Below are 15,560 nucleotides of genomic sequence, written 5' to 3'. Positions count from 1 at the left end.
ACACAGTATCTCAGAGCCAACGTTTCCCAAATGTTATGGAAAATGTGAATATAAGGAAAAAAACAATATTGAAAACTGATAGTAGAGCTTCCGGCATTGTAGTTTTAATTAAAAGATCCGATGTGTATGGTTTTGTCCCTGCTATGGGTATTTTTTGTCTGTCCTGAAGGTATCAAGTCGAGATTACAGACCATCCTCTTCTGTCTGGGACTGTATTCCACGTGATAACGCGCGGCGGGCTTCTCGTTTGTTGTTCAGCGAGGTATCTGCAATTTCCGCAGTTTAAGGGGAAATTACTTTTGGTGAAGGATAATTTTGCATAATAACGTGTCTTTTTACATTCCGACATGTAACACAATACTTCTCTCATTTCTACCCTTGTAATACTGTTTGTTCGGGGCAATAACCCAGGTTTACTGTTGTATTACACACCCACCAATGCATACAGTCACGCAAGTAGAAATTTGACGCGTTCCTTTCCAATTGACGTCATCAACTGATATGATATATATACATCACCTACGCATCACAACATCATAAGCTTATACTTTTTCACAAAATGATGCACGGTCTAGCCCCGAAATTATCATAATCACAATATTCGTATTGGAAATCATTTTCGTCCTCTGATTATTCATACACATTTTTTTACCGAGTCCTTCTTACAATCTGTCATTTCTAGATGGAATTCTATACCAAATCTTGTCAAGAACGACCCTTCTATTCATAAACTTAAAAACATGTGCGGATGACTACCCAGAAAAAACCCTTGTACAGTGGTACCAGAATTGGACATATACATCACGCTAGACTATGTATGGAGTGTAGTTTCCAAAAATTTTATTTGCTCAGAAGTCATCTCATTGATAGTCCTCTCTACTCATGTGTATGGAAGCAAATGAAACCAATTAACATTACCTATTATTACATTGTCGACTCTTTTCTCAACTGCTTATACAAATATTCAGTGGAATTGATCATCCACTCACAGATGACATACATTTGCTCGGGAACGAAGAGTTTGCTGTTAATGAACATGTTTAAAAAATCTTGTGTACAAAATTTCATCATCAGTTTTAAAATGTTTGACTAACTTAGCAAAGTACAAAACTTTTTTCTCTTTTTTCTTCAAGTTTGAGTGCGTGAACTGTCAGATATATATATCGTCTTCATTTAAGTTGGAACGGGGCAACATCACCCTCCTCCCTCCCACTATCTCCCTGTTCTCCTATTATTTCATACCGTAGTGATATGTCCCGTGTGCATTCTATAATATTTACGAATGCTTACCGTCATGACTTCATTTAATTAACTACGGACTCCAGGAAACGGATTTATATAAGTCAATGACTTGTCTCCGAATCCTTTTCCAGTTTGATATGACTTATATTTATTGTCTTGTATATATCACATGTTGGAATGTATATACATATTTATGTACAAATAGTTATTTGCAGTTACATTCTTAACGGCCCGTCAACACATAAAAGGTCATTAGAGCCATCCACCGGTAAACACACAGAGATCCAAAAAGGAAATAACATCAAACAAACTAAAAGATAAAAGGTAAATGCTGTAAAAATTCAAAGGTTGTATAATCGCAAATGATGAAAATTTTTAGTCATAGTCTATAATACAGACCACGTTTTTCAGATAATGTATAATTTTATTAATCTCCACAGTTTCAAAAAGGGATTTAGAATTGTATTGTAAGGATAAAAAAATCTCGGGTAGAGGTCAATGCAGTCCAATAAAAATGTTTAACGGTGAATAGCTCATCACATCCTTTGCATCGAGGGTTATCTTCGCCTTTCAACATATATGAATGCGTAAGGTATGTATGGCCCATCCGAAGACGGGCAAGGATAACTTCGTCTCGATGGTTGTCTCTATGGCATGGCGACTATTCACCGATAAATGGAGTTATCATTGACAAAAATAAAGTAATAATAAAAATAAACTAAAACACACGTTTGGTTACCTATACAATTTTGTAAAACTGATAGTTTGGTTCCAGTGTTCCGTGTATCAAAACATGGACCAGCTTGCTGCTCTGTCGCATACAAAATCAGTACAAACACTCTACCACAGAGATTACGGAATATATATTCTGAGAGAAAGAGGTTTAATTACAAAACAAAATTCATTACACGCCAAATACTTATGGACAATAGCTGTATGCTTTATTTATTTAATATACGTTAATATTTCACTTAAACATCCGCACTAAATCGCGCCACTGACTGTTGCGTTCCTGACATTAGGCATACCCCACTTGAAACGGGATTTCGCGAGATCAAATGGCAGCTTCCTGCGGGAAAATCTTGCCACACACAACTGCAGCAAAGGATGCGGATAACAGGATATGAACTGGTTGACTTTTAATGAGGACGTATTTTGGTATTGAGACTAAAGGTAAGTTCTGAATTGAATGCTTATTTCGAATTACTAACCCTGACTGTTTGATGGCATCGTCCTTTATAGCTGGCGAAGGTCTTTGTCGACTGCTGATGCGATTTTGCACGCATCACTGACTTCAAGCCTAGGAGCACCGGGATTCTGTGATTTTTCGTTGTTCCTGTTTTAAAGTGATTTTTGATAGTGTGCTCAACAAGATAAAGGACACATTAAAGACACGATTTTGTATCAGTTATTTAGAGACATGACATACATTTGACAGCTGTGTGAAGTAAAAAAATAATACCAACATTTGAATTGTTTAAGGGCGATTTCATGGGTAGGTGATGGAGGATGGGCGTGAGGGCGAATGCGTTCGTGCGTATTTGTCGGACTCAAATGCTGCATGAGTTTGCAACATCCCGCAAATAGGACTTGATTAACTGCCTCAAACTATTTCAGAAACACTACTTTTGAATAAACACGGTTTTGTTTTCTGTATTGAAAATAACAAATATTTCAGATAAAAGCTCTGTAGATTTTGTATGTAATTCACACCATAAATCACTATTACCTTGCATAAAAAATGAAACAAAGTAATAAATACAAGTTGTGTTTAAAATACACAATTCTCTGGTGAGTAAATCAGATGCTGTATATTAGAGGGATGTGCCTGAAGACTAAATATTTTCCATTTCCAACTTAAGAAAGAAGCCATAGATTTACATATAGATTATAATAGTTTCTTTATAATGCTTATTTTTCAGTTACTTCATGATCTGAAGACAATATGGCTGAAGAACTGATAAAAAATGTTGTGGATATTATGGAGAGTGCCCACACACAGAAAATGCAGTTGTCAGAACTGCTCCACTCCTTGGATGAGGCACAGGATCAGGTACAGCTTTTCAAGTTTATCATTTAGTGAACTCAACTTTATTATTTCCAGCTCAAAGTTAACTGATAACTTTCTTGGTTAGATGGCCAACACTGAGGCCAAAAGCACAGTAGTATAAAGATAGGCATTAGATAGAAAAAAAACATCTGTAGAGGGAGATAAAGGAAAAATGAAATGTTTACCGGACTATTTTTATGGTTATGCTAAGTGGAGAGAGCAGGTGTTGTTCTTATGCTGTGACCTACAGGGCAGTAATGTGATCATTACACTACAATTTTAAATAAATTTCAATCCATCAAGAAAGTTTACTGAAGGGATACTTTTTGTTTTCAGGTCAATCAGAGTGCTGACAAGTCCAGATCTGAGTTGAAAGCACATTTCCAGACACTGAAGAAAGCCATTGACCTAGCGCTGGATGACCGGCTGACCACTCTCATAAAGGAAGTGGACAAGATAGAGAAGTCTGCCTCGGTTCCCCTCAGTCAGTGTAAAGATATGATCAACCAAGGAATGGACGCTGCCACCAGAGTGATGGACGAAGGTCAGTTACAGAAATAGAAAATTTTTACAAAGTCCTTGATGTGTTTGTATATCATGTTTATTGTTTCACTTATGATCAAAGTTATTGTACATGTCACAAGCACTATTTACACAAGAAATATTGTTTCAAGTTGCCCATTACTAAGAGATTTAGTGGGATTCCAAAATTTTGATGAATCCCACATGAAAAGCATCAGTCACAGACTCAAATATCTGAGTCCCAAAAATCACTGGGTAACATAAGGTTAAATATGGTTTGATTTATTTGAAAGTTATTAAATGTGAGCTAGATAAATATATTAAAACTATCCATATTTAGTTTGGCGGGGTCTTTTTGTTCTTAACAAAACTATCAACTGATAATGACACCTTGAAAGATGTAGAAGAGATATCGGAATTCCAAGGCTGACAGTTGATGAAATGATTTTGTGCTTATTAGCGACATGACATGGAATGTGACTACTGGATAACTCTACTGAATGCTGCAAGAGAAGAAAAAGATATTTCATACAGGATTTTGAGAAAATCATAAATAAATCAGGATTCAATCAGAGTGCAGGATGGAAAATTACTCTGAATTAAAATGAATAAGAATCACATGTAATGACTTTACAAGGGGTTTTAAGAGCTCCTTGCACGAAAGCTTGACCTGTATAAAGGGACATAACTACTGAGCACTTGCTGAACACTTGACTTCAGCTTGTGATCAAATCATCAAGAAAAATGTAATTCAAGTATACATATTCTAATTATTTCAAAGCGTTGAATTATATGATAAGTTTTAGTAGCTGTACATTGAATTTTATTTGCTTTTTTTTGTTTTAGTTTAGTTTTATTTTAATTCATATTTTAGGTGGTTCCATTTTGTCTGATAACCCAGCACAGAAGGTTGAGCAAATGGTCCGGTTGAAAGATAATCCTGACACAAGAGCACTGAACAGGTATTATTTGCATTGAATGTATTAATGTTTGTTTGTGGTTTTGTGACAGATACAAGATTTGCATAGCACAAAGCATTTTGAGAAATACTGGAAATGGGATATCTTTGCAGTGTTCCAGCTGTGCCTCACTTGAGTGACGTGCCTTGCATCAGTGTGGAGTTAGATCGAGATTTCCAGGACAGACTGTCCCAACTTATCGCTCTGGAGGGAAAGGTCCTAGAGCGTAGTCCCATACAGATCACTGACACTATAGAACGTCCTGGGGGCATTCTGGTCAAGTGGATAGAGGTCAGAAATAAAGAACTATCATTGATGACATGGAATTTTAGCCTAACATTTGTTAAGGAAAAATTTCCTTTTAGAGCAAACTTATAACTTAAGTATTTTGATATGCAACGTGTATATACATGTGGAATGTAATGTTTGAGTACTAACTGTCTATTGATACAATTTTATGTCTTAATTTGAAGAGGAATGCTAACTCAAGATTTTAATTGTCAAAGCAGAATAAAAAGAAAAAAAAAAGAAAATATTCTTTTCTGTACTACACTGTGAAAAAATGGCATTGTACGAGCTAAAATTTTGAGTTGCTGTTCTATGATCTTTACAAAGGCAAAAACTAGTTGAACGTTTGGCTATCCCATCTATTGCAGGTTGATGAGGAATTGGAAGTGTCAGAGTTTTGTCTACAGTATTGTTATGGTAATGCCAAAACTGCCTCTAGTCCAACATTCCACACAGCATATACTGGCCCAAATACTTCTTACACCGTTAAAAACCTTGGGACCAACACCCCATACTCATTCTGTGTCAGTTGTCGTAGCAGCAATAACAACAGCAGTTGGCCATGGAGTGTATCAAGTGTGCCATGTATAGCACAAACAACAATACCACACTATGGTAAGCTGGAATGAAAATGATCTTCCTGATACACATAATGAATGCACTTACAAAATATATTATCACAAACATGTCAAAACCACCTGCATTTATAGTAACAAATGCCAAGTCTACTTAATAAGGCCACCTGATGTTTAGGATATAGATATTTGAGCCCTGGAATCAAATTGTCTTGTAAGTCTCTTCAGAAAGTTTAGGATCGTCACTTTCTCTTGGTAACTGGATTTCCTGAAAAATGCAAAAGGAATCGATGCAGAAATATTGATTTTAATGAACAGGATTATACATTTAAAGAACGTACATAAGAGATAAAGTTATTTTCTTATTTCTTCTTTTCTAGGACTATTTCAATCACTGTTTTCCTCTTGTCTTTGTTCTAGAGTGGTCCTCTGAATGTCCCAGCTACACAGTGACTTATGAAAACAAGATCGCCACTAGGAATGATTCTGGTGACACCATGGTTCTCTACTCCAACGCTAGCTCCTGTGTACCTGGACACCCAATTACCTTCAAGGTAATTTCCGTCGGAGAGACATCACCATTTGACAGTGTTGGCCTCAGTCTGGACAACAGCAACACTGACACGTTACAACGGGATGATGCCATATTTGTCACAAAAACAGGTAACTAGATTGCGTATAGTGTGAAATATGGTATTAGAATACTTCAAACATGTGGGTTTTCCCCGTGTACTCCGGTTTCCTCCCACAATAAGACCCCTGCCATGCTTACATCCGGGCCAACAAGAGTGATTAGTATAAGTTGAAATATCTTATTTCACAATTGTTGTAAAATAAATCAAGTTTATAGTTTTAAAATACTTAGAATGTGATAAGCCCATGCTTGGTAATAAGTCCACCCATACCTATTACAGCTCTGTGAAAATGTGAAGTTAGATAGAGATTCTTATATGGATGCAGCAATAATAATCCATTGCCAGGTCATAAGCCCATGCCTGGTAATAAGCCCACCTATATAGACAATGTATTTCTGTTTTAGTAAGATTATCAACTATAATACTATTTCACTGTCCTGTAATAGGCCCCATATCTGACTTTGTTTGAGAAGTGATGTTTTGGCCCTCTAGGCTAATTTTAGAAAAAATAAGGTATCTGTTAATCCTCTGGGCTTATTTCACTGCAATTGATTTAAATGGACATTACATAGTGATTTGTCCTTAATGTAATATTGACTGTGGTTATTAACATCTGATGTAGTTTTCTCATGGCCTAGCTGTTAAATGGTTATGTTATATTAGTAGGGAGAGGTAATGCTGATTGATTCAAGACACTAACAAAAGTATCACATGATTCTAAAGTATATCAAATGAATTCATCAAGATCTTAAAAGCATAGTGCTCAAAGAAAAAAAAAAAGAAGAAAATTACTGAACAGGTTTTGCATCAAGTTTGCAGCCTTTGACCAATAATGTTTATTCTGAACTTGAATATCTAAACAGGATGTGTCTTCGTTGATGGCCAAGAAATGAAGATCAAGCTACCGGAAATGAAAAAAGGATCTTTGTTAACCTTTGACCTTGAAGAACTGTCCAATGGTAAGGTGCGAGTCAGTGTGGAACTGGAGGAAAAAGTTGTTACGTTTGATTGGAAAGTGCCACAACCACCAGGACTCGTTGGACTTCCTGGTGGCTGCGGACTCGGAGGAGGCCTACTAGGAGAGAGTAAACGCAAGTTTTACTTTGGAATGAAATTTAGTCATGAAGATTGGAAAATTTTAGTTGAATAGAATCAAACTTGATCTTTCTGACGTCAATTTTGTAAAAATCTCACATTTAAAGTTGGAAAGAGTGAAGCCTTTTTTTCAGAAAACATTTCATACATATTGGCTGATATTAAGAATTTTAACCTCTACCAATATTGCCTCATACGCGTGATATTTAATACATTCGTTGCAAGGTTTTGAGTAATTACAATATTTTCCTTTAAAACATTTTGGATTGTAAAATCAAATGACTATGTCAGAAGTTTATAGATTAAATCATTATGAGAAACAAACACACAGGATGTGAATTTTATTGATGTATAACATACTGTGTTGAAAATTTTCCTGTTGGAGTCTTGTACATCATTGATTATGGAGAGTAATTTGATAACAGGAACAGAAAGCAGTATTGAGGAATGAATGGGCTATAAAAATACTGCTAACTTTGTATTTGTTAGATCATATTAACATCAGAAGTGGCATTCATTCAGTGAATGATTTAAAATGTTTTTAAAAATATATTGTTAATTTACCATGGAAGAAAAATGTAGCCAATGTATTAATATAGAGACAGAAGATCCTAGACTTCTTAACTAAGACATTCCTGCTGTGGCCTTTGCTTCGTAGATTGCTGTAGGAGATGTTCATTACAATGTATCCTAATAAAGTCATTTTTATTATTGCAATAAGTCCATGCCTCATTAGGACCTATACCTAATACAGTGTGGTTCCATCTTGTTAAAGAACAATTATTAATATGAATTGATAAAAAAAATTTCATCGTTGTTGAAAAAATTTACGATTTATTGGGGTGAAGTTATTGAAAATGAATGAAATAATTCTACATTTTGTACATATCAACTTTAACCTTAACACCTATGGTACAGGTTTGGTTCCTTAGTCAAATATGAAAAAGAAATTTGGTCATTCACCTGACTTTGTGTTTCAACCCAGGCCAAAAAAATTGAATGATATAAGTTGATGAGAATTAGCTCATGATTGATTGAAAATTAAATGAAATTGAGTCATAATATTTGGCACGTCAATTTATTTATACAGAAAAAAATTTAACAGGCATGTAGGAAAGACATATGAGACAAGGCTTGGGCTTGTAGTTTGAAATTAGGCACAGGCTTCTACGTGTGTTGTTCATGAAATAATCTAAAAGTTCGTACCCTTTTGGTCTTGCTAAGCAGTACTGGCCTAGAATGTGTTGATATCATTGGTAAATTCTAGCACCTCCCATCACGGCAGGGCTTACATTTTCATATCATCATGTTTATCGCTGCTGACTTGCATCATGCTTGTATTATTACAATGTACTAAATGTGATGATGATGTTTCCTAATGTGCTTTAACAAGTTAATAAATAGTCTCATATCACCATTTTTTTTAAAAATTCATGTTTGATATTTGAAGTATATATAACATGTTATTAAGGTTATTCCTTTAAAAACACTAGTTTATAACAAATGACAGTATATTAAATATTGATAGCGAATTTGTTTATATTGTATCGAGTCAGAATCCAGCCAGTCTGTTGTATATTGAAATGTTCTTTGTTGGCATATAAGAAAATATATATACAGAAGAAAGCGTGTTATTTCACAAAAAATAAGATAGTTCATAAGGGATTTTATGCATTGTTAAACAAAGTCTAATTGTAATTTTATACGAAACCTGAAAGGGTGATCTTTTCCTGCCATAATGATTAAACATAGATTTGTCGTCCAGTATATCTTGATAAAATAAATGAATTGTTGACAAGTTAGATATGTATTTATCTGTAGGAGAGCTACTAGTACTATGAATGTTTGGGTTTGTTTCAGAAATTATTTTTGAGATCAGTCAAAAAAAAAATTTTTTTTGACCATAAGTAGCCAGTTCCAATATTTAAGAAAATATTTTCTCAATAATTTTAAAGTTTTTTAATTTTTGAGATTGGAAAATGGAATATTCAGACAACCAATTCTAATTTTTGTTGTATTTTTTTTTAATTTATATGAATTCAGTTATATTCCAGAACAGTTTTCATCTTAAATATCAGAATGTACCTTGGTATATAATAAAATTGATTTTATTCAATGGCATTACTGATATTTTCCAATGTGCAATGAATTGATCATGAAATATTTTACTATATTTAAATGAAATGCATGCTTATTTTATACGATGATTTCATAGTCCAGGCGATATTAACTAAACAAATATGAATTTGTAAAAAAATATAGGATATGAGTTTCTTAATTTTGATTTCCACAAATGGAAAAAAAAATGCTGCACAATGGTGGACTTGTTGTTAAGCCAGGGCTAATATAGTGACTCTGTCTTTGTCTTCTGCTGTAAGCTTGTATTATATTGCTCACTCTGCATTTGTCTTCCACAATTAAAAGTGATATTTTTCAAACATTATGATATGTGCATTTAATTTGTATAATTAAGTTAATATTATACGAATGTCTTAATGGTAATTTGTTTTTGTAACAAATACATGAACTTTAACTTGTATAGTCTGTTACTGGTACAGCTAAACCAACAGTATTTACATTGATGTATTAAATTGCAAATCCATTGTGTATGGTACAACATACCAAGATTTTGACATATTAAAATAGACTCACAGGAACAGGAGACTGTTGTTCTCGTTCATTGTGTGATGCATATTCAAACTTTGATTTTAATATTTATATATTAATGAAATCTCACTAGTCCACATATGCTGAGCCCAGATGTTTTAGAAGTAAAGTTTCAAGAAAGAAATTTCCTGGTCGTTGACATATATTCAGTATTGTCTGACTGTATAGTGATTTTTATGGACAACTTAAAGAGTGGAGAAGCTACTGTATATACAGTCAAACCTCTTTATCTCAAACTCATTAAACTCAAATACTTTGGTCTAACTTGAAGCATTTTGTTGGTCCCCGCCTAACTTCACACAAAGCATTCAAATTCTTTAAAAATTTAATTCTTGGTTGTCTGAAGTTTTTCTGTTGTCCTGCCAAGTTCAAAATAGGGAGGTTTGACTTTACTTCACCCCCCCCCCCCCCAAACATCATGCTTGCCTAATGTGATTACTGTATTTTTGTGTCTCTCTTTAATATGATCATAACAGTCACGTTTAACCATTTTATTTGTGTATTGTTTACATTTGTAAGATATTCATAGCACTCCTTTAGATTAGCAACCGAACTTTGTTTAAGTATTATTACCTGTATACAAATTATATCACGAAATCTTGTTTGAATTATATGGACCAAAATCATATTACATTTCCTATAAACTACTTTTGGAGACTAAAACCCTTCCCTTCAGACATGAGTATGTGTGAAGCAGTGGGTTTATCTGTTGTATTACAGCTTTAGGCATGTGTATAAAATGTGTCGACTGTGAAATATTATGTGAAACGAGTCTGTTGTAGAACATCTGCATTGCTACTCATAGGCATTGCAAATTTACTAGCACAGGGAGGATTAGAAGTTTGGGTGTGTCCAACTTGCTAGCATTATCATTTCATCATGGCATACATCAAGAAGAATTGTTTAGCTATGCGGTGCATTACATTAACATTAAATTTGTTGATTATTTTCAAATATTTGTGGATTGTAAACTTTTAATTAACTTTAAAATTGTTGACGATTTCTTCCAAATATTTATGCGAATTGTGTGTGTGTATATATCTTTTCATTATTAAAGTGTTTGGTTTGCATGTGGTTTTGAGATTTAACACTAGATCTGAGGTACTGAATCATTTTAAAGGTAAAGAATCAATGGAAGGTATGGCCGTCATTTCATACTCAACATTGTTTTCATCTTCTAATAATTGGATTTTTTCCTTTTTATATGATGAATGTATAAGTTGATATTAACTGCAGTTGGTAAATGTGTAGTATGAATGGTAGGAACAAAGTTTGAATCATATCTTGAAAATCCTTGATAACAGATACTTTAGTCATAACACATTATATAACATCACATCAAAGTGCCGTTTTATCTCACTGTTGGAACCAATGTTCTAGAAAATGAAATAAAATATATGGAATGTTCTGCTGTTTATGTGTTCGGTGTTTTTTTTTTTTTTTTTTAAATATTGAAACACACATTTTGTATATCAAAGGGTGTGTCAGATTTTAACTGAGAAAATCATACGTAATTTGAGAGTACAAGACTTGGATGGAATTGAAAAGACAAAACAAGGCTATTTTTATACCAACATTTACTTCCATCTGGTAATAACATATTTCCAATTCAACAAAATCCTGTATACAAAAATATGCTAAAAATAGTCAAAATAGCACACAAATATTCTAAAACATACACTAACTGGTGATGGTTGATACACTGAGGCAGTTGATAATGTCATATTCTGTATTTGTGTCCACTAGGTGTAGGTAATATATTGTGTTGAAGGGACATAACTCTGCTGGTCATCTAAGTTTTGAGTACAAAATGTAAACGCCAAGTAGATATATACTAACAGAATAAAGTTGAGTGTACAGCAATGTGTCATGTTTTTTTAAAAAGATTATTTTAGTTCTTGAATCTGAATTGTATCCCACTGAAATAAATCGTACAAATCTTTTCCACCCTAAAAATGTTCAAAGTGCATAAAAATACTAGAACATTTGTTGGATGGTATGAAAGCATGCCTGCAAGTACCAAAATAAGTCACAAAATTTACAAATTTATAAATCTCTATCTAATTTTCTATTGATAAAAGCTAAATGTGTAAAAAGATGGAAAGATGAAATTTAAGATACATTTATTCCCTATGTAGGTTTCATTTTACAACTTCAATTTTAATCTTATCAAAATTAAATTTTACTGCAAGAACCTTAAATTGCAACACAATGAAAAGAAGACTAAACCTGTCAATACATAGATGTAGGTAGGTACTACATGTCATAGGATCCTTTAATATATAACTGAAACCGTAGACACTGAAATTGCAGTAATGACAGTTCCTACATGGTACTAATGAAAACTGAAATCTATAGTATACATCTTGCCCTTCTCCATCAATGTATCATGAATTTTAAGATGATTCATGAATGTTCATTTTTTACAAAATAAAATGCCCTTCACGATTATATCACAGTAAATAAATGACATAAAAAAAAAATTATCTTGTAGTTGTACTTCATGAAATTTCTGGGATATCTACTTTTGAAGACATGTTAATCAATTACATTGTAGATACTCTGTGAAAAGATATATTTTACCTATGATTTTAACAACCAACACACAAACATTTTCAAATCTGGATTATTGCATTACTATTTTCCCCATGAAAACTAACTTTGTTCAGTATCTTTTCCTAATCTTGACAGCTTTTTAACTTGTGCTGTAATCAATTAAGTACAAACAGTGGATAAATTTCTTAGTAAGAACTATAATACCATTAAATATACTCTAAAACAAAGTACTGAAATAGGCTTATCACAGGAAAATAATGAAAGCTATGTCTTGACATTTCTCACAAAACTGCCACTGAATGAATTCAGTATATGATAGGTGACACCCATACATGTATCTTGTATTCGTTATCCCATTAAAGGCAACAGACTAAATCACATAAACTTGAATTGATTAAGATGCATTTAAAATCCAAATGACTGAAGTTGGGCTGGTCTATCATTTCTGGAGTGAGAGCTTTAAGAGTATGTTTTCTGACAATGTGTTGCAATGGAGTGAAATCAATAATTGCTATGATTACATGTTGTGAAGACTCGCTAGTGATGAGGACCTGATGTCATAATCTCTATAAATAGCACAGGTTTCAGGATGGCGATGCATGCATTCAATGAAATAATGAATACATTTCATAACTAAAATGTTCATGATAATGATTGCCTATCAATCTTGATTTTGGTTGTAAATCTTGAATGTACTACATCGATTTACTACTTGTTCAGGATTTTAAGCCCTTCTTCTGGTACAACCCAGCCCTTTATATTACTTCATTGATCAGTAGAATAAGCAATGCTATTTCCCTGTCCTGTAATAAGCCCACTATCTGCTTGACTTTCAAGACAAAGAAAATATATTCGCCCCTGGAATTGTGGGATTAACATGATTTTGTGTTGCTACATCTTGTACCTCATACAGTTTCAACTCCAAATTCCAAATGAAAAAAAAATCTCTCACAAATAAATCCTACATAGAAAGGAATATTTTCATTGTTCAGAATATATATTGAATTTTAAATATCATAATAATTTAAATTCTACTTCAAATGTAAATTTATTTTCTACACTATAACTACATATATTTCTTCTTCACCAAAATACTGAAATTGTTTTGAGATATGAAGAAGTATATTTCTGCTCAACAGAAAACTTAAACAGAAGTTTGCAGAAATGCGAGTCGAAAGTCAATAAACTTGCCCTAAGTAGATAGACCTTAATGGTTTCAATTTTGCATTCCACAGCCAAAACATTCCTGTTATCCTCAACATACGTTATCAATTGAAGCTTCCACTAGTGCAACCTTGAGTAAATAAGTCATTGACCCAATGTAACCTTGAGTAGAGTCAATCAATAGCATGTACTGACCCGATAGCTTTTCTCAAAGGCAAATTATAACCAAAATTGATTATAGTTTAAAGCAGTCATACCTGGATATGGTAGTATGTTGGAAGAAATCATTTTGAAAACAATCAACACATTCTGAACTGTGGATGTGAGTTAACGAAAATTCTACTGGCTCATACAATATTTAATGACCACTTCAGCTTTACTGCTTTCTAAATTTAAATTGATAATGGCAGATCCAAGGAGGAACCCTGCTGCGCTTTTTTTCCAAGAAATTGTTCTCTTCCCTACCCTCTTTTAACAAACCTGAGATGAAAAAAAAATATAAGCGAAATAAGGCCCAAATCTCTATAAACAAATCAAGGAATGTAGAGTTCAGTATATATATCACTATAATCACAATTTTCATAAAAATTGAAGTCTCCTCAGTATCAGAATTCTTACATGATCAGATGGAACTCTCACTACTTTCACAATAAAAGCTAAATGAAAAAATAATATATGGTATCTAAGTGATCTTGGACTATTTCTGGTGCTCTACAGAACCCTACCATAATGAACGATGCAACATGTTTATATGGCCCCATAAATTAACCTGCATGATGATTAAAACAATTACGTACTTTCCTGTAACATATATGGCGATGTGTGCAGTGATGATACCTTCATTCATTTTTAATGAATCAAATGATTAAATGGTTGGTGAATATATCTAGTTAAAGATTAGAATTTTTACTTGGTATTTATAAAAAATCTTGACTCTTTGGGATGTTTTAAAGTTATTTGATACAGGAAAAATAATCACACACACAATAAGAGTACATGTTTAGCTATTGTTATTATAAAATGAAATTTTGTTGTCATTCAGGAAATTTTTTCATTTTACTGGAGTGATAATACAATTGAAAATGTTTTAGAGTCATGACATTGCTCTGATTTGGAACTGAAAAAATTTTGATGCAAGACCAACAGGCCTATCTTGTGCAGCAACATCAAAGAATTTAAAAATTGTAAGCAACAATCTGAATTTTTTTTTTACGTTTTTGCAAAATAAAATTCTACTTTGTATTTCATCCACTTGAACAATTTCATATTTCAGAACATTTTCATTAAAAAAAACAAACCACATAATGATGATCTATAATGATAAAAATGGAACTTTCATGACCTAAGCCTATGTTAGTAAAAACAAACTTTTCAATGAGAAATTCTCAAACAGCTTCTGTACCAGTGAATTCTTTCACAAAAGTTTTCAAAATTTTGATAGTTCAAGATTTCAATTATTCAAAAGAAGGACTGTTTTCTGTCAAAATTTCTAAACTTTGAAAAAAAACAAGATGCATTCATAGTCAAGATCTTTATACTTTGACGTCATTTTTACACAGATTTTAACATAAGAATATAAAAGCACTCCTGACACTTAAAGCTCTGAGACAAAGACTTGTTATACACAAACAGACTTTGCCATATGTTCTATATGCAACATATGCAAATATATTGTATGCATACATCTATATATATGTACAACACATTAATTTATTAATAATTTTTCTCTTGTATAAAGCACATGCATACATTAGCCTCGTTAATTTTTTGGCAGTCACGAGACTTTATATGTTAACCATTATTAGCT

At 33.0% G+C, this 15,560-nt stretch overlaps 1 protein-coding gene across 1 annotated transcript; it reads left to right on the top strand.

Annotated features, from left to right (window-relative positions):
- The first annotated feature begins 2,314 nt into the window (after nt 1-2,314).
- On the top strand, nt 2,315-9,419 carry LOC132555016 (cytokine receptor-like factor 3). The gene is made up of 8 exons (XM_060219705.1): nt 2,315-2,415; nt 3,165-3,295; nt 3,629-3,836; nt 4,689-4,776; nt 4,887-5,064; nt 5,430-5,676; nt 6,057-6,299; nt 7,135-9,419. Exons 2-8 carry the CDS (start codon nt 3,188-3,190, stop codon nt 7,419-7,421), a joined length of 1,359 nt encoding a protein of 452 aa, XP_060075688.1. The 5' UTR covers nt 2,315-2,415; nt 3,165-3,187; the 3' UTR covers nt 7,422-9,419.
- The last annotated feature ends 6,141 nt before the right edge of the window (nt 9,420-15,560 follow it).

Source organism: Ylistrum balloti, unplaced genomic scaffold (genome assembly GCF_031769215.1).
Source record: "Ylistrum balloti isolate Yb309-2 unplaced genomic scaffold, AGI_CSIRO_Ybal_v1 Utg369558, whole genome shotgun sequence".
Classification (NCBI taxonomy): domain Eukaryota; kingdom Metazoa; phylum Mollusca; class Bivalvia; order Pectinida; family Pectinidae; genus Ylistrum; species Ylistrum balloti.
Note: the sequence above shows the minus strand (reverse complement) of the source record. Positions and strands in the feature narration are given on the sequence as shown.

What these genes read in the sequence shown, in the direction of transcription:
- LOC132555016 (XM_060219705.1), top strand. Translation starts at nt 3,188, where the DNA reads ATGGCTGAAGAACTGATAAAAAATGTTGTGGATATTATGGAGAGTGCC. An exon ending in CACCAGAGTGATGGACGAAG is followed by an intron (nt 3,837 to 4,688) that starts GTCAGTTACAGA and finishes TTCATATTTTAG; the next exon opens with GTGGTTCCATTTTGTCTGAT. An exon ending in CATATTTGTCACAAAAACAG is followed by an intron (nt 6,300 to 7,134) that starts GTAACTAGATTG and finishes ATATCTAAACAG; the next exon opens with GATGTGTCTTCGTTGATGGC.